The sequence below is a fragment of the Gymnodraco acuticeps genome, unplaced genomic scaffold (assembly GCF_902827175.1).
Source record: "Gymnodraco acuticeps unplaced genomic scaffold, fGymAcu1.1, whole genome shotgun sequence".
In the NCBI taxonomy this organism is placed as follows: Eukaryota; Metazoa; Chordata; class Actinopteri; order Perciformes; family Bathydraconidae; genus Gymnodraco; species Gymnodraco acuticeps.
The window spans coordinates 1-20000 of NW_022992354.1; the positions used below are offsets into that span (position 1 = coordinate 1).

Here is a 20000-nt window from a genome sequence, read left to right on the forward strand (position 1 = left end):
GAGATCCTTCAGAAAACGTACGCTCACTACTTCGATCAAACCATCATCAACAACGAGATCGACGACACCATCCATCACCTGGAGGAGTTCATCGAGATCGAGAGCTCCAGCTGCCAGTGGGTGCCCGTGTCCTGGGTCTACTGACACTCACACACACACACACACACACACACACACACACACACACACACACACACACACACACACACACACACACCCCTGTCTCCTGGGTCTACTGACACTCACACACACATACCAACACACACACCCCTGTGTCCTGGGTCTACTGACACTCACACACACACACACACACACACACACACACACACACACACACACACCTCCCCACACACCCCTGTCTCCTGGGTCTACTGACACTCACACACACACACACACTCACATACCAACACACACCTCCCCACACACCCCCGTCTCCTGGGTCTACTGACACACACACACACACACACACACACACCATCTCCTGGGTCTACTGACACTCACACACACACACACACACCAACACACACCTCTCCACACACCCCCGTCTCCTGGGTCTACTGACACACACACACACACACACCAACACACACCTCTCCACACACCCCCATCTCCTGGGTCTACTGACACTCACACACACACACACCTCCCCACACACCCCCGTCTCCTGGGTCTACTGACACACACACACACACCAACACACACCTCCCCACACACCCCTGTCTCCTGGGTCTACTGACCTCCACACACCTCCACACATCCCGTCTCCTGGGTCTACTGACACACACACACACATACCAACACACACCTCCCCACACACCCCCGTCTCCTGGGTCTACTGACACACACACACACACACACACACACACACACCAACACACACCTCCCCACACACCCCTGTCTCCTGGGTCTACTGACCTCCACACATCCCGTCTCCTGGGTCTACTGACACACACACACACACACCTCCACACACACTTCCCATCACTCCCAGCATTCCCATCAAGTCATCACAAACACTCTTAAAGGAAGCCTCTCTCTCTCTCTACACTGCACTCGGTCCAGAGCAAACTCCCATAACTCCCACTTCAAAAAACAATGAATCTAAAGGGGAGGCCTCTCTCTCTCCTCAGCAAACTGAGAGAACCAACCACCGCCCACTCAGCAAACTGTGACTCTCTCTCTCTCTCTTCATCTGGAGAACGAACCCTCCTCCACCTCCTTGGAAAAAAACTCCCATCAAGTCAAAAAACTCTTAAGGGAAGAAGCCTCTCTCTCCACACTGCACTCGATCCAGAACAAACCATCAACACTCTGTGAATCAAACTCTCTCTATCTCTCTCTGGACTCTCTCTCGCCCGACACACACAAACACACACACACACACACACACACACACACACACACACACACACACACACACACACACACACACACGACGAGTCATAGTGTTGTATAAAAACAAAGTGAATATTGTCATGTCTGTGCTAGCTAGGAGGCAGCATCTCTGTAGACGTTTGTTTTAAAGAGACAGTACTGACGACATCACATTGTAGTCCTGCTGGGAGTTGTAGTTCTTAAAGGCAGTATTCAGAAAGCACACACACACACACACACACACACACACACACACACTGCAGTGTCTTCTCATGATCCTTTCTGGTTTCCTTTGGGTTGTTGTTAGCTAACCCTCGGTGCACTCACACACGCCCCCCCCCCTCCAGGTACTGTCTCTTCTAAATAAATCCATAAGTGTTTTAGAGACTTGAATGAGGTTTTCATGCATGTGGACATGTGCTAGCTTCCATGCTGTCAGTCAGCCAGTGTTCCCAGTGTCCCTCTGTAAAACCTCCCAGAAAGAAAAACAAGACTATAAATATATATATATGAAAAAAACATCAACAAAAAACATTCCAGTTGTTTGGAAACTCAGCCAAGGGAAGCATAAAGAAAAAGGAAAACCCAAAATGGACGTCGACTTGACACCGATGCATTTCAGGTGACATTTCTAAACCACAGATTTCTAAAAAAAAAATGAAATCAAATGATCGACCATGTAGTGAGATGTGTTTGTAAAAAATGAAATTAAAGTCTTTTTTGATTTGTCGTTTACATAAAGAGGAATGTGATTTGTATTCTGATTTCTGTCGGGGAGGAAGAGGAGCGTCTGATGATGAAGATACAAACTGCTCCTGTGTAAATGAAGCTCTTCAGTATCAACAGTTTTCTAAATATATTTGCTTTCATGTGTTGGAAAAGTGGCTCTTCTTTCATATCAGCACGACACCGACAAGTGGAGGAGATGTTCTCTGTGTGTTCAGCGCAGCAGCAAGTATTACACATCATTAGAAATAACAAGAGTAAAAAATAAACTATTAAATAGAAGACGTAACAGGAGTGAGAAATATACGAGTTGACCGTGAAGAGAAGATATGTAAACTATCCGACAAATAAAACACTACGAAGGGCTGCACGATATAAAAGTCTTTACATTTAGTGTGTAAGAATGGATTATTAAATTAGATATACATGTAAAATGTGCAGGGAGACGTTATAAGTCCACAATACTTTGGATATTCTGTACTCTATTGATTAAGTGATATATATTTGGGTTTTACACATCCCTCAAAGAGTCTTTAATTAGACTCGCATGCCTCAGAATGATTATTTAGGTCAAACTGTCATTAACTGAATGAAGCACTGCACTAAAGAAATACAATTAAGAAAATTAAACAATACAAATATTTACTTTTATATAAACTATAAACAGAGGTGGGAGAAGTACTCAGATCTTGTACTTGAGTAAAAGTAGAAGTACTCAGATCTTGTACTTGAGTAAAAGTACTGTGACGACCCCTCCACACCACTAGGCGTTCCGTGGTCTCTCTTCTTGTTTGCAGGTTCCAGTGCTGTCGGGTGATCATGGACTGACGAGCTGCACCTGGGCAGCTGCTATAAGACGGCCCATCGCGTTTCGGGAGGCCTCTCATTCCTCTCGCACACTCCCCGTGTGAGCCTCGCGTCGCGGCTGTCTTTTTGGTGTCCACTAAATAAAGGATCGTTATAGTTTCAATTCAGACCCCTCGTCTCGCCTCCCAGCTTTGTGTTGCAGCCCAAGAGCCGGGTTGTAACATTGCTCAGGTCTTGTACTTGAGTAAAAGTAGAAGTACTCACATCTTGTACTTGAGTAAAAGTAGAAGTACTCAGATCTTGTTCTTGAGTAAAAGTAGAAGTACTCAGATGTTGTACTTGAGTAAAAGTAGAAGTACTCAGATCTTGTACTTGAGTAAAAGCAGAAGTACTCAGATCTTGTACTTGAGTAAAAGTAGAAGTACTCAGATCTTGTTCTTGAGTAAAAGTAGAAGTACTCAGATATTGTACTTGAGTAAAAGTAGAAGTACTCAGATCTTGTTCTTGAGTAAAAGTAGAAGTACTCAGATATTGTACTTGAGTAAAAGTAGAAGTACTCAAATCTTGTTCTTGAGTAAAAGTAGAAGTACTCAGATCTTGTACTTGAGTAAAAGTAGAAGTACTCAGGTATTGTACTTGAGTAAAAGTAGAAGTACTCAGGTCTTGTACTTGAGTAAAAGTAGAAGTACCAGAGTGTAGGAATACTCTATTAAAGTAAAAGTCCTGCATTCAAAACGTTACTCAAGTAAGAGTAGAAAAGTATTATCAATCTACTTATGTTGCTTTTCTAAATATATTAAAATAGAAAGTAAGAGACTGTTGGTCGGACATAGAGACATTTTAAAAACGTCACTTTGACCCAATGAATCAATGAACTAGTGCCAATAACCTGATATGAATCACTGGGTAAACTAATATCTCACGTTTCAGTAACGTTTCAGACGCTCTCAGCTGACCTGGGATATGTTCAATCAATGGAAGTGAGTTATTAGAATAAAGAGCCGTTTGATCTGTAGTCTAATCTGAACAAAGAGCACAGCTGTTTCTCTCTCGCTTCAGTTTGGGCTTTCAAATATACTTTTCTGTGACTTTTTATATATTTGTTTTGACATACTATGCCTTCTTTCATTATACAGTGAAGGCTATAATGATTCCCTTGCCGATTTTGTAAGTTTACCCACTTACAAAGAAGGTCAATCATTTTAGGTTTATTTTACAAATGAGAGACAGAATATCAAAGAGAATATCCAGAAATGTTACTTTATATAAAATATATTAATTGATTTGTATTTAATTGGGTAATACGTTTTTGATCTCCTTGAAACCAGTAAGACTTGCACTGTATTGTAGACCAGACTTTTTACTATTTTATTAGTATGTCTTTTCCTATTTTTCCACATATTATACTATGAGTTTTTTCATATTCATGACATACTTGACTGTGATATATTTTCATGAAATGTTCGACATACTATTCTCCTATTGTCCACATACTGTACCCATGAGTTTGTTAATATACATAATTATACTATGTTGGTTTTCATGATATTTTCAACATATTGTACTATGACTTTTTTCATATATCAACATGCTATGCTTTGACTTTTTCACATTTTCGACACACATGACTTATCACTTAATGATATTTGTTGACCTACTATACTAAGTATCTTTTGACCTATATGTATTCTTTGACCTACTATATGTATTTCTTGACCTACTATATGTATTTGTTGACCTACTATATGTATTTCTTGATCTACTATATGTATTTCTTCACCTACTATATGTATTTCTTGATCTACTATATGTATTTCTTGACCTACTATACTAAGTATATTTTGACCTACTATACTAAGTATCTTTTGACCTACTATACTAAGTATCTTTTGACCTACTATACTAAGTATATTTTGACCTACTATACTAAGTATTTTTTGACCTATATGTATTTTTTGACCTACTATACAAAGTATCTTTTGACCTACTATACTAAGTATTTCTTGACCTACTACACTAAGTATTTATTGACCTACTATATGTATTTTTTTACCTACTATTCTATATATTTATTTTTTGACATACTTATACTATATATATTTTTGGACATACTATACTATATTTTTTGACCTATATTATATATTTTTGTACGTATTATACTGAATATTTTTTGACATACTATAAATATTTTCTGACCGACTATATTCTGATGCTTTTCATGATATTTGAACGTCTTATAGTGTGTATTTATTTCTTAATTTTTGACATACTTCACCGTGACTCTGATTGGATAACGTCAACACACACTGAAGAAAATACACACCATAAACCTGGTATGTTTCAGCCTCTGCAGCTGTTTTTAATCCCACATTAAGAGGCCGGGCCGCAGATTATCTGGCGTGCACCGCAGTCAGCGAGCAGTCAAAAGTTCAACAGCAATATTTTATTTCAATATATAAAAATATATCATGTGACGCAGCATTTTGTTACAACCCCTCTGAACCGGATCACAAAACATCCAACAGGGTAATAAAATACGTCTCAGAACATGTTCTTTAATATTTCCAGCAACACAGAACACATCAGTTTATATATAAATACTGTCAGAGGATGGAGAAGTACTCAGATCATTTACTTCAGTAAAAGTAGAAGTACTTTGGTCTAAAAATACTCTTAGAAATCCTGGATTCAAGACAGAAGTACATATTAAATCAGCGTAATGTACCTCAAGTATCAAAAGTATGCAGAGTGGCTCTTTTCACAGGTATTATAGAATATTATATTATTCCGTTTTAGAGGTATAAATACATGTTGTGGTTTGTTAATGTGGAGCACATTTTAGGTACTTTATTAAAACACTGGGATGTTTACAGTTGTGCAGCGTATCATGTGTTTTTCTATATAAAACGCACCTATGTAGTGGAGTTAAAGTATATGTAGCATAAAGTACAAATACTCAAGTAAAGTACAAGTATGCTAAATCAACAGGCTTTACCAGTACAAGTATAAAAATGCAAAATGTCACACTTTCACAGTATTTTAATATCAAAATGTTTTATACTATTCTGTTTTTAATTTGACTATTCAGCAAGAATTGAAACTGAGCAATTTCATTCCTCTGCATGTTTTTAAAGCTATGAAATGCTCGTTGATACTATGGGCACTTGTAAATGTCTATAACTATGTAAATGTATCCTGTAAATATAATGTATGATGTCCTTTATGGTTTTATGTTTCATGTGGAACCTATATGCTGCAGGTCTCCCTTGAAAAAGAGATCTATGATCTCAATGGACCAATCTGGTTAAATAAAGGTTTGAAATGAAAATGAAATTAGATGTAAAAAATACATGCAATCGCATTTTGATGCTGTATTTTGTTAAAGTGCAGTACATTTTAGATTTATTTTCAAAATGTATATATGTTAGTATTTATATTTGCATCTAAAATGCATTATATCATCAGCATACCATGTGTCGTTATATGCAAAAGTAGCTAGAAACTAGAAGACTAGAAGAATGAAGTAAAAATAGAAAAGTAGCATGAAACAGAAATACTCAAATGAAGTACAAGTGTGATAAAAAGCACATATTGTACTTTTTTTGTTTGCCGCTAGTGTGTTTTTAGCAGTATGTAATCGAGTAAATGTACATTTCACATAGTCTGTGCAGTACCCACAAGAAAGAACAGTCCATGTGTTTTTATATGCAAAAAGCAGCTCGTAACTGTGAGTTTTAAACAGAACCATATCTGCATCTGAAGTGTAGTAAAAATAGAAATACTGAAGTACAGCACATGAATAAATGTACTTCCCACCACTGCAGTACACAGTATGTACTTGAGTAACTGTAATACATGTCACCACTATATGTAGTCTTTGCAGTACCCAGATCTGCCTCTGAAATGTAGTGAACTAGAAGTAAAAATATAAATTACTTAAGTATAAGTATGAAAAAAGAACAGCACATGAGTAAATGTACTTCCCGCCACCACTGCTTTGCACTCGAGTAACACTGTACTCAGTTACATGTCACCACTATATATAAAGTCTTTGCAGTACCCAGATAGTGCTGCACATTAAGAACAGTTCATGTGTTTTTATATGCACAAAGCAGCTCGTAACTGTGAGTTTTAAACAGATTTAGTGCAGTAAACACAACCCTATCTGCCTCTGAAATGTAGTGGACTAGAAGTAAAAATAGAACAGTCGCGTAAAATAGAAATACTAAAGTACTATGGGCTCAGAACAGTCTCATAATACACACATGCACACAGAAGGATTCAAACTTGTATTTCCGGATCCATACTTGTGTTTTTCAATGCACACACAAATGTATTCCGTTTCATATACATGTAAATAAAATCCAAATACAGAAAAAAGTTTTATATATGTATTTTTGATCCTCACTTATTAGTTTCCCGTTTAAATCCCCTGCACCTGCAAACACAAACAGCTTTCTGTGCACGGATCGCTTTGCATTCGTGTGTGGGTTTTTTGAGACTCCCCTGACGGTCAGCCGATTCGTACTTGTAATTTTTTCTATCTATAGCCAATCAGTTGTCTCCTTCATTCTAAGCCAATCACATGAGCGCGCCCCCACGAGGGTAAGATTATTTCATATACGCATTTTGCGCAGTCCGGTCAGCTCGCTAAACAGAGGGCGGAGCATCAGGTGATCATGCAGAGCAGCGTGTCTCCATCAGACTCACTCAGCAGCTGATCTGATCTCTCTCTTGCGTCCGGTTACACTTCACTCGCGTTTATGTCCATATCGATCAGATCCAGCTCTCCTGATCGGCCTTTATAGAGAGCACCGATCAAACTATTAAGAGTGAATATCGGCCGATAATGACCGGCGGGGCTCCCGCCCCCCGTTAACAGGTCACCGTCTAGCACTGGCTTCGTAGTGCACTGATCGATTAGGCTAAGCTAACCTGTAGCTGCTTCCTCCACACTCACAACAACTTCATACAGACATAAATAAAGCAGCTGTATTCGCCATACAGGAAACACACATTTAAAACGGGTTTGCCTGCCGTTTTTGTGTACACAAGCATTCATCAATGGTTTGGAAAGTGGCACTGTACCTTAATAATATAAAGGCTTGTATTTGCGTGCATTTCCTGTTCGGAAAGTGGCGCTGTACTGAGAGTGGAGGGTGTCCTGAGATTAGCGCCTGCATGCAGGCTCCATGGAGCTGTCAGCTCCGGACTGCGCAAAATGCGTACATGAAGCGCTACGTCATGAACGCAAGAAATCTACCCTCGTGGGGGCGCGCTCATGTGATTGGCTTAGAATTGAGGAGACATCTGATTGGCTATAGATAGAAATAATTACAAGTACGAATCGGCTGACCGTCAGGGGAGTCTCAAAAAACCCACACACGAATGCACAGCGATCCGTGCACAGAAAGCGGTTTGTGTTTGCAGGTGCAGGGGATTTAAACGGAAAACAAATATGTGAGGATCAAAAATACACATGTAAAACTTTTTTCTGTATTTGGATTTTATTTACATGTATATGAAACGGAATACATTTGCGTGTGCATTGAAAAACACAAGTGTGGATCCGGAAATACAAGTTTGAATCCTTTTGCAGATCATGAAATACAAGTGTGAATCCTTCTGTGCGCATGTGTGTATTATGAGACTGTTCTAAGCCCATAAAGTACAGCACATGAGTAAATGTACTTCCCACCACTTGTACTGTGCAGCATGAGTAACTATGCTATGCTACATGTCACCACTATATTGCAGTTCCCAGAATGTGCTGCACGTCAAGAGCAGTTCATGCCTTTTCGCTGTGATTTACCTGAAAGCTTTTCTTATCCCACAGGAGGCTAACACTCCTCCCCCGAATACACAACCTGACATATGGAGATCACACCGCTCTTTACGGGACGAGGTCACTTCCATACGGGGAAATGCAGAGCAATGAGGAAGAGCCGCTGCAGCGCTGAAGAAGATTAGTGAGTTCATGGGAAAGCTGCACAGCGTTTGTATCTGCATGAAGAGGAGCAGAGAGACATCTGTTTACAGCGTCTCCTCACACAGATGTCAATGAAAGTAAAACACACTCGTAACAAACCAAGAATATCACGTCATATTAATTAAAAACTGAGCGTTACGCAACAGAAAGTGTAGCTTCACATGTTCACTTTGATCACAGTAATCCTTCGCCACTGTGATGCTGGAGATCCTGCAGCTGTTAATGAGGATGAAGAGGATGCATGGGATATTTAATCCATACATATCATAGATTATTGTATTTGAACAGCTCATGTGGAGATAAATAAAGTCTTTTCTCGGAAGATAGCAGAACATTTCCAGTTAGCAAAGGATCGCATTTCAACAGCAACATATCCAGAAGATCCTACTTTTTGCAGCGAGACTCAAACCAGCAACAAAGCGTGAAAGAACGAGCATTCCTCCGTCTTTCACGGATAAAATATGTTTTATCTTATCTGTAATTTCCTTTGTAGAGCAGACAAGGATCATTTGCGCGAAAATACCACCATGACAACATCAGTCTTCTGACAGCGGAAAATAGTCATTGTTTTAATTCGCCATGCTTGCATTTCAACAGAAAACCGTTTTAAATCCTATTTTCTGCAGGGCAAACTCACAGCAGCAACCACATAAAACAGAAGCTTGTTTGACATAAATGCCAATGTTTAAACATCAGTCTTTTCCTCTAAAGATAGTCGGATATCTTCACTTTACCGCGCTTTCATTTCAAAAGAAAATATCCCGAAAATCCAGCGTTTGGCAGCGCAAAGTCCAACCAGTACTGCCACGTTTAAAGAAGAGTATTTCTCCAGTCTTTCTTGGATAAGTGACATTAAATCTCATCTGAAATTGTCGTTTTCAGCACAAACTCACAAGTTTAGAGAAGAGATGCTCATTTCAGAATGAATGCCTTTAGAAATATCCCGGAAATCTTACATTTGCAGCGCAAACTCACACCGTCACGTTTGAGGACGAGTGTTCCTCCGTGCTTTCATGGATACATCTTTAATCACAACTTTCTTTAGAAGAAATCCACCGTCTTGCAGGGCAAACAAGTAAAAACAAGAGTAGAAGTACACATGTAAACATCAGTCTTTCCTCTGAAGATAGCTGGTAATATCATATATAATGTTTGCGCTTGCATTTCACAAGAACAATATCTAGAGATCCAGATATTTAGCAGGGCAAACTCACACCAGCAATGACAGCTTGTTGCTCCGTTCTTGGATGAAATGAAACATAATTTTAGCTCATCAGCCATTTGAAAAGCTTCTCCTTCTGTCGGTCAGAAAGCAAAGAAACCACATTTCCAAAGTCCTCATGTGCTCGAGAGACAGTAATGACGTTTTGCAGCACAAACTCACGAGTTTAGAGAAGAGTACAACATATCCATTTGGCCGTGTTCCTCCCTGCTTTCATGGATAAGTGATCTTTAATCTCACTATTCTGCAGGGTGAACAAGTATAAAGAATAGTAGATGTAAACATCAGTCTTTCGTCTGAAGATAATATCCAGTTTGCCACGCTTGCATTTCACAAGAAAAAGATCCAGAAATCCAGACGTTTAGCAGGGCAAACTCTCAACAGCAACCCCACTCCTTGTTCGTTCTGTCGCTCACAAAGCAAAGAAACCATTTCCAAAGTCCTCATGTGCACGAGAGACAGTAATAACTATCTAATTGTCCGATCAAATCAAACACGATCCGCACTACGACTATAAAGCAGAGCAATGTTTGGTTTTCGTTCCCTCTTCGCCCTTCGACCCCCGATGAGAGTTTCCCCTCTTCAGACATCAGAGTCCCATTTCTCAGACTTTCCGTCCCGTTCCCCATCTCCTCCCTGAGCTCCTGCTGCAGGAGTTTGGAGACGAGGTTGTTGAAGCGGTTCTCAGTCGTGGCGACGATTTGCGACGAAACTGTGGTTACATTCAGCTCTCCGGGGTCCACACAGGTGTCGTTAACTCTCGCAAAAACCACCTCGGAAAGATCTAATCCAGCCACGGAGGAAGGTGATGCACACGGGACGTCTCGAACTAGTTTATAACTTTCCATCCATTCTTTTAGCCACTCTAAGGAACAGTCGCAGACCCATGGGTTCCTGAAAAGAAAGAGGCGAGCGAGGAAGTAAACGGGCTGGAAAACAGGAAAGGGAAACGTCGTGAGGTTGTTGCTGTTCAGGTGAAGCGTGATGAGGCTGGTGAGGTTCTCGAAGGCTCCTTCCTCGATGTTTAACAGCTGGTTCCTGTCCAGGTAGAGCACCTCCAGCTCCACCTGGTCACCGAACCAGGTGCGGGACACGTTGGTCAGCTTGTTCCCGCCCAGGTTCAGCATCTTGAGGCAGACGAGGCCTTTGAAGGCGGAGCGAGGGAGGCCTGCCAGCATGTTGTCGTTCAGGTAGAAGTTCTCCAGACGCACCAGGTCCTGGAAGGAGTGGTCGTGGATCACGTGGATGCGGTTCTCCTGGAGGTTCAGGAACCTGAGACAAGAAGAGGAGATGTTTAGAAGACACAGAAGTGGGAAGTAGTGGAGTACAAATAGTTTGTTACTTAAGTACATGTTTCTGGTATCAGTACTTTACTCCACTACTTATTTTTCTGAGGACTTTTTACTTTGACTTCTTACATTTTGAACACAAATACCTGTACTTTCTACTTCTTACATGTTGAACCCAAATACCTGTACTTTCTACTTCTTACATTTTGAACACAAATACCTGTACTTTCTACTTCTTACATTTTGAACACAAATACCTGTACTTTCTACTTCTTACATTTTGAACACAAATACCTGTACTTTCTACTTCTTACATGTTGAACTCAAATACCTGTACTTTCTACTTCTTACATCTTGAACACAAATACCTGTACTTTCTACTTCTTACATGTTGAACTCAAATACCTGTACTTTCTACTTCTTACATGTTGAACTCAAATACCTGTACTTTCTACTTCTTACATGTTGAACACAAATACCTGTACTTTCTACTTCTTACATGTTGAACACAAATACCTGTACTTTCTACTTCTTACATGTTGAACACAACTACCTGTACTTTCTACTTCTTACATGTTGAACTCAAATACCTGTACTTTCTACTTCTTACATGTTGAACACAAATACCTGTACTTTCTACTTCTTACATGTTGAACTCAAATACCTGTACTTTCTACTTCTTACATTTTGAACACAAATACCTGTACTTTCTACTTCTTACATGTTGAACTCAAATACCTGTACTTTCTACTTCTTACATGTTGAACTCAAATACCTGTACTTTCTACTTCTTACATGTTGAACACAAATACCTGTACTTTCTACTTCTTACATGTTGAACACAAATACCTGTACTTTCTACTTCTTACATGTTGAACACAAATACCTGTACTTTCTACTTCTTACATGTTGAACACAAATACCTGTACTTTCTACTTCTTACATGTTGAACACAAATACCTGTACTTTCTACTTCTTACATGTTGAACCCAAATACCTGTACTTTCTACTTCTTACATGTTGAACACAAATACCTGTACTTTCTACTTCTCACATGTTGAACACAAATACCTGTACTTTCTACTTCTTACATGTTGAACACAAATACCTGTACTTTCTACTTCTTACATGTTGAACACAAATACCTGTACTTTCTACTTCTTACATTTTGAACACAAATACCTGTACTTTCTACTTCTTACATGTTGAACTCAAATACCTGTACTTTCTACTTCTTACATGTTGAACACAAATACCTGTACTTTCTACTTCTTACATGTTGAACTCAAATACCTGTACTTTCTACTTCTTACATTTTGAACACAAATACCTGTACTTTCTACTTCTTACATGTTGAACTCAAATACCTGTACTTTCTACTTCTTACATCTTGAACACAAATACCTGTACTTTCTACTTCTTACATGTTGAACTCAAATACCTGTACTTTCTACTTCTTACATGTTGAACTCAAATACCTGTACTTTCTACTTCTTACATGTTGAACACAAATACCTGTACTTTCTACTTCTTACATGTTGAACACAAATACCTGTACTTTCTACTTCTTACATGTTGAACACAAATACCTGTACTTTCTACTTCTTACATGTTGAACACAAATACCTGTACTTTCTACTTCTTACATGTTGAACACAAATACCTGTACTTTCTACTTCTTACATGTTGAACCCAAATACCTGTACTTTCTACTTCTTACATGTTGAACACAACTACTTGTACTTTCTACTTCTTACATGTTGAACACAAATACCTGTACTTTCTACTTCTTACATGTTGAACTCAAATACCTGTACTTTCTACTTCTTACATCTTGAACACAAATACCTGTACTTTCTACTTCTTACATGTTGAACTCAAATACCTGTACTTTCTACTTCTTACATGTTGAACTCAAATACCTGTACTTTCTACTTCTCACATGTTGAACACAAATACCTGTACTTTCTACTTCTTACATGTTGAACACAAATACCTGTACTTTCTACTTCTTACATGTTGAACACAAATACCTGTACTTTCTACTTCTTACATGTTGAACACAAAATACCTGTACTTTCTACTTCTTACATGTTGAACACAAATACCTGTACTTTCTACTTCTTACATGTTGAACACAAATACCTGTACTTTCTACTTCTTACATGTTGAACTCAAATACCTGTACTTTCTACTTCTTACATGTTAAACACAAATACCTGTACTTTCTACTTCTTACATGTTGAACACAAATACCTGTACTTTCTACTTCTCACATGTTGAACACAAATACCTGTACTTTCTACTTCTTACATGTTGAACTCAAATACCTGTACTTTCTACTTCTTACATGTTAAACACAAATACCTGTACTTTCTACTTCTTACATGTTGAACACAAATACCTGTACTTTCTACTTCTCACATGTTGAACTCAAATACCTGTACTTTCTACTTCTCACATGTTGAGCTCAAATACCTGTACTTTCTACTTCTTACATTTTGAACACAAATACCTGTACTTTCTACTTCTTACATTTTGAACACAAATACCTGTACTTTCTACTTCTTACATTTTGAACACAAATACCTGTACTTTCTACTTCTTACATGTTGAACTCAAATACCTGTACTTTCTACTTCTTACATTTTGAACACAAATACCTGTACTTTCTACTTCTTACATGTTGAACTCAAATACCTGTACTTTCTACTTCTCACATGTTGAACCCAAATACCTGTACTTTCTACTTCTTACATGTTGAACCCAAATACCTGTACTTTCTACTTATTACATGTTGAACTCAAATACCTGTACTTTCTACTTCTTACATGTTGAACCCAAATACCTGTACTTTCTACTTATTACATGTTGAACTCAAATACCTGTACTTTCTACTTCTTACATGTTGAACCCAAATACCTGTACTTTCTACTTCTCACATGTTGAACACAAATACCTGTACTTTCTACTTCTCACATGTTGAACTCAAATACCTGTACTTTCTACTTCTTACATGTTGAACTCAAATACCTGTACTTTCTACTTCTCACATGTTGAACTCAAATACCTGTACTTTCTACTTCTCACATGTTGAACTCAAATACCTGTACTTTCTACTTCTCACATGTTGAACACAAATACCTGTACTTTCTACTTCTTACATGTTGAACCCAAATACCTGTACTTTCTACTTCTTACATGTTGAACACAAATACCTGTACTTTCTACTTGTTACATGTTGAACTCAAATACCTGTACTTTCTACTTCTTACATGTTGAACTCAAATACCTGTACTTTCTACTTCTCACATGTTGAACTCAAATACCTGTACTTTCTACTTCTTACATGTTGAACTCAAATACCTGTACTTTCTACTTCTTACATGTTGAACACAAATACCTGTACTTTCTACTTCTTACATGTTGAACTCAAATACCTGTACTTTCTACTTCTCACATGTTGAACTCAAATACCTGTACTTTCTACTTCTTACATGTTGAACACAAATACCTGTACTTTCTACTTCTTACATGTTGAACTCAAATACCTGTACTTTCTACTTCTCTCATTTTCCAAACAGCTGGTTCCTTTAGTCTGAATGTGTGTTTGATGCGTGATCATTATTCTTTAGAGTCGTTGCCTATTGATTTGAACACGATCCGTGTATCCATCATTTCCTGGTCTTCTCTAAAGAAGAGGGACCAATGGAAACGTTGTCATGTTGCCGTTGTTCAGCATGGAAACATTCATTAGCTAACAATGACATTATTGTTCTATTAATATAAAGGGAGGTCAGGTACTCTTTAAAGCAGCTGCTAGTTATGGGTACTTTTTACTGAAGTACATTTCAAAGCCTCTTTACTTTGACTTGAGTAAATAAGTTTAGTCAGTACTTCTACTTTCACCAGAGTATTTATAAACACGAGTATCTGTACTTCTACTTGAGTAAAGGATGTGTGTACTCTTGACATCTCTGCCTGCCATAAGTCCCTTAGTAACTTAATAAACGTTGACTTCCTGTCTTCTCTCACCTGAGTCTTGTGAGGCCCAGCAGGGAGTTGTAGGCCACCGCCTCGATGCGACACCTCTCCAGGTAGATGTGCGTCAGGTTCTCCATCCCTCTGAAGGACGAGGGGATCCTGCGGAAGTGGTTCTCGAAGAGGAAGACCTCGCGGAGCGCCGGCTGCTCGATGAAGATGCGGTCGGGGATGTTGAACAGGTTGCAGTTGGACAGGTCCAGACGCTCCAGCTTCTTTATCCCCGTGAAGGTGCGTGTGTGAAGGTAACTGATGTAGTCGTTGTTGGCCAGCTTCAGCTCCACCAGGTTAGGGAGGCCCTGAGGAGAGAGAGGGGGGTTAGAGAAGGGGAGGATTCACAAGATGCTCTTCAGATTACATGACCCACAACTAAAGCTTTATTCAGACAACGACACTGTCAAAAGAACCGATATAAAGAGGTTATATTAAGGTTTGTAAGGTTTCTGCAGACCATGTAATTGGTCTGCAGAGGCTAAAACACCCTCTCCCAAACAGAAGTGAGAGAAAATATCACAGTTGATAGATTTTGGGCTGAGATTATTGGTTTTTGGGCTTACTCCTGTTAGGTCTTTAAGGTGCTGCTATTTGACATGCCCCCCAGGATACATGACTATTATACTAATATAGTGTTACTCAAATACTTGTAATTGTAATATTGTCATTAATTACTCTTTTTTTGTCTAATCACACACACACACACACACACACACACACACACACACACACACACACACACACACACACACACACACACACACACACACACATATATATTTATATTTATATATATAGATATATATATATTTATATTTATATATATAGATATATATATGTATATGTGCAAGGCAACAAGGATGCCTTTGACATGCTGGGGATCAAACTTGTGACCCCCTGATTGATAGTAATGCATTTAGCCCTCGAGCCACCTAGACAAATGAAGGAGGAGGAGCCAAAGTGGACCGTGGTATCCAGAAAAATACAAGGTCACCAGGACGTCTGGAACCAAAATACACAATATTTCCGAAGACAAAAGAAGTTTAATTTGTTGAACCCCAGTCCCCCACATTTAAAACTAATGCTTAGACCTCAAGGTTACTCTCAAGACTATTTCACAGTGAAATACCAGCTTGTGTTTTCAGTACAGACTCATAAAAACATGCTGTTAATATAGGAATATTCCTCGTTCAGACCTTGAAGGCCCCAGGCGTGATGAAGGAGATGTTGTTGTGCTCCACAGAGAGGCTCTTCAGGGCGGGCAGGGTCCCAAAGGCCCGCTCTGAGAGGAACTTCAAGCTGTTCTTGTCCAGGTTGATGGCTGCCGCCTCGCAGGGAAACTCTGGAGGAATCTCCGCCAGACGGGAGCGGTCACAGAGAACAGAGCAGCTCCTCTCGGGGGTGCAGGAGCAGGAGGGGGGGCAGGAGCGCACACAGGCCCAGCGAGCGAGGAGGGGCTGGGGGAGGAGGACCAGAAACACCACTGCAGGGGAGAGAGCAGGAAGACAGGGTTAGAATGATATAAAGAAAACACAGTCACGATGGAGAAAGTGGACTGATTTCGTGAAACCTCAGAGGCCAGATTTTATTTTTACTGTGAAGTCCTGATCACTCCCTAATGTTTACTTTTTACTGTTTTTATTTAAGGTAATTCAGACGGACAAACTTAAGATGTACAATAACTATGTCTTGAAAAAACTCTGTAATCGTTCGCTGCCAAAAAAACAAAAAAAAGTTGTATATTAGCAGTATATTGGCTCTTTATTAGTCATTATAAAACACTTATTAATGCCTTATTCTACATGACCATATTCTACAAGTAAGTGTTATTATGGGACTTGCTACAAATCAGCACTAATTAGAGGGTTATTGAGGAAAAACTCTCAACTAATGGCTTATTACTTGTAGAATATGGTCATGTAGAATAAGGCATTAATAAGTGTTTTATAATGACTAATAAAGAGCCAATATCCTGCTAATATGCATGTTGATGACCAACTAGTTGATGGTTAATGTGTGTAAGGCAAGGCAAGGCAATTTTATTTATATAGCACTTTTCAGCACGTGGCGATTCAAAGTGCTTTACAGATTAAAAGCAAACAACATTTAAGAACAAATACAGCATAAATACATTATTAAAAAGGCATAATAAGCAAAGGTAATGAAATAAATTAAATAAATAAACACAGCAGGTACAGAATACATGACTGAAAGGCATACTGTAGTGTGAGTATGGGCAGCTCAATTAAAAGCAGCGGCAAATAGGTGCGTTTTTAGTCGGGATTTAAAAATAGGTGTAACACAAAAGTGTTTGTGTGTGTACCTTAATATAAAGTGTTAGCCAAAAAAAAAACACTGCAGGAGAGATCACAAAGACATGTTTTTAATTATATAAAGAAAACACTGCAGGAGACAAAAACACATTTTGAGTTATCAAAAAAACAATAACGCATTCCGCGACAGTACACAGTACTAAATCTACTAAATCCACTTCCCAAATGAAGTCTATGGTTCAAAGAGGAAGAGAAACCCTGAGTTTCTAAATGTCTGCTTTACAAAGAATGGTCCCTTAGTTTTGTGTTACTAGTATTTCTCCCGCTGGTAAATAGAAAAACGAAATGCATATTCTGCAGGAAGATGTGACCTCCACAGTCCAGATGGTTTAACTGCCACAGAATTGACTGATAAAGTGTATGTAGTGAGTTTATTAACACATGTTTCCTCCTGAGTATTTCTGACGTTGAGTCCCGTCAAGTGTGATTCTCTCTCTACTGAAATGATGAAGCGATAATGCAGCACAGCTTACATCAGATTAGCTGCACAACAATAGCTCCTGTCTGCTGATGGATTTATTTCAGCCTGCAGGCCGAAACCCAGCAGACTTCCTTTTAGTCTGATCAATCAGAACAGCCATCACTGTCTGTTGAATCACTTTAAAGGAGAAAAAACGACATTTCTCTGAGATTTTAGGAGATTTTGTCGTATTGTTAGCGAAGCATCAGAGCTATCATCATCTCATATTTTATTTTTATTTAGCCTTTATTTATACAGGTGTAGATCTCATTGAGACACAAGGTCTCATTTTCAAGAGAGACCTGTCAGTGGTAACACTACCACACAAAGTTACAGACAGACAGGACACTAAACACAGAGGCAACACTAAAATACAACATCGTAAAAAAGTAGTCATTAAAATCCATATACAGCAGTCAGATATAGCAGGTGCAAACACCCACAGATGATATGATGCATTAGAGTAAACTGGGAACCAATGTTGAAGTTTTTTTAGTATTTTATGGTGAATTATAATCCATTTGTTATCTTAAATACTCAAATGTCTTATTTTAATATCTTCAAGGGGTTCAAACCAACATTTCCAAGAGGTCTTAGGAGAATTTGTCGCATTGTTAGCGATGCACTAAACTGTGAACCAATATTGAGGTTCTCTTTGTATTTTATGCTTGAATTATAATCCCTTTATTTTCCTAAATTCACATTTTTGTCAATTGAATGTCTTTAAGAGGTTTAAAACCAACATTTCTAGATTTTAATAGGACAATATTTCTGATAATTCAGCATGGATCGAAAGATAACAGCTATAGATCAATAAGAGAAATCAAATTAAACATGTTTTTTTATTAGATTTCAACAGTCCAGATTTTAATGCAACATATTTTAATTTGAGCTGTGTGAAAACGGTTGCAATTAATAAGCACCAGTGCATGTAGTGGCCTGTCTTTTATCAAATAAATACATTTATTTTGTGTATTTATTTATTCATAATTGTATTTATTTATTCATAATCTTTTTAAAGGTCCCACGTCCACATGGCCATTTCTACTGATCATAGTTCCATTGTTGAGGTCTACTAGAATAGATGTACATTGTTCAATGTTCCAAACTCACATTGGTTTCTCACAGCATCTCTGTAGAGTCTGTGTATTCACTCTCTGTCCTACACGGCTTGTTGGAGCTCCTCCCCCCCCCCCTCCCTGTGAGCCCAGTGGCCGTCTGCGAGAAAGCGAGACACAGCTAAACCCAGCCCGAACACACACACACACACACACACACACCCGCAGCCTGGCTGGGAGTTTTTGTGTGCGCCCAGGCTGAGTTCTGCGGTGTCTCGCTGTCTCGCCGACCCCACACCAGTGAGCCAGCTCACACTGTCCCGCTCCTCGCAGCAGCGAGCCTCGCAACGTCCCGCCAAGTGTGTGTGTGTGAGGAAGTCCGCGGATTGGTCCAAACGTAGCGGCTCCGCGGATTGGTCAATTTGGACCAATCTGCGGAGCCGTTATGTTACGTCACTATACCCAAGCAGTAAACAATGGGAAAAGGGAAATGTCCAACGAGGCGTTCTGGGGCAGCACAGACAGGTCTTCTCTGTGTTAGAGTTTTACTCGCTGCAGGGTGTACTTTGAGGGTTTTGACTCTGCAGACCGTTCACATGCAGAACAACCTTCATAACAACAAGGGGACGGGTGATAACCAGAAAAGCATGACATGGGACCTTTAAGTAAGGTTAGTTTTTGATTTGCACAATCAGTATAGTTGCTGT

General features: G+C 39.1%; 1 protein-coding gene across 1 annotated transcript in view; it reads right to left on the bottom strand.

The window, feature by feature from the left end:
• Positions 1-9503: 9503 nt before the first annotated feature.
• The window catches only part of LOC117542151 (nyctalopin-like), a 10746-nt gene continuing 249 nt past the window's right edge, over positions 9504-20000 (bottom strand). The window contains exons 2-4 of the mRNA XM_034209622.1: positions 16639-16925; positions 15443-15747; positions 9504-11390 (exon numbers count right to left, since the gene is read on the bottom strand). Coding sequence (XP_034065513.1) covers positions 10562-11390; positions 15443-15747; positions 16639-16925 — 1421 coding nt within the window. The 3' untranslated portion in view covers positions 9504-10561. The remainder of the gene's footprint in view (positions 11391-15442; positions 15748-16638; positions 16926-20000) is intronic.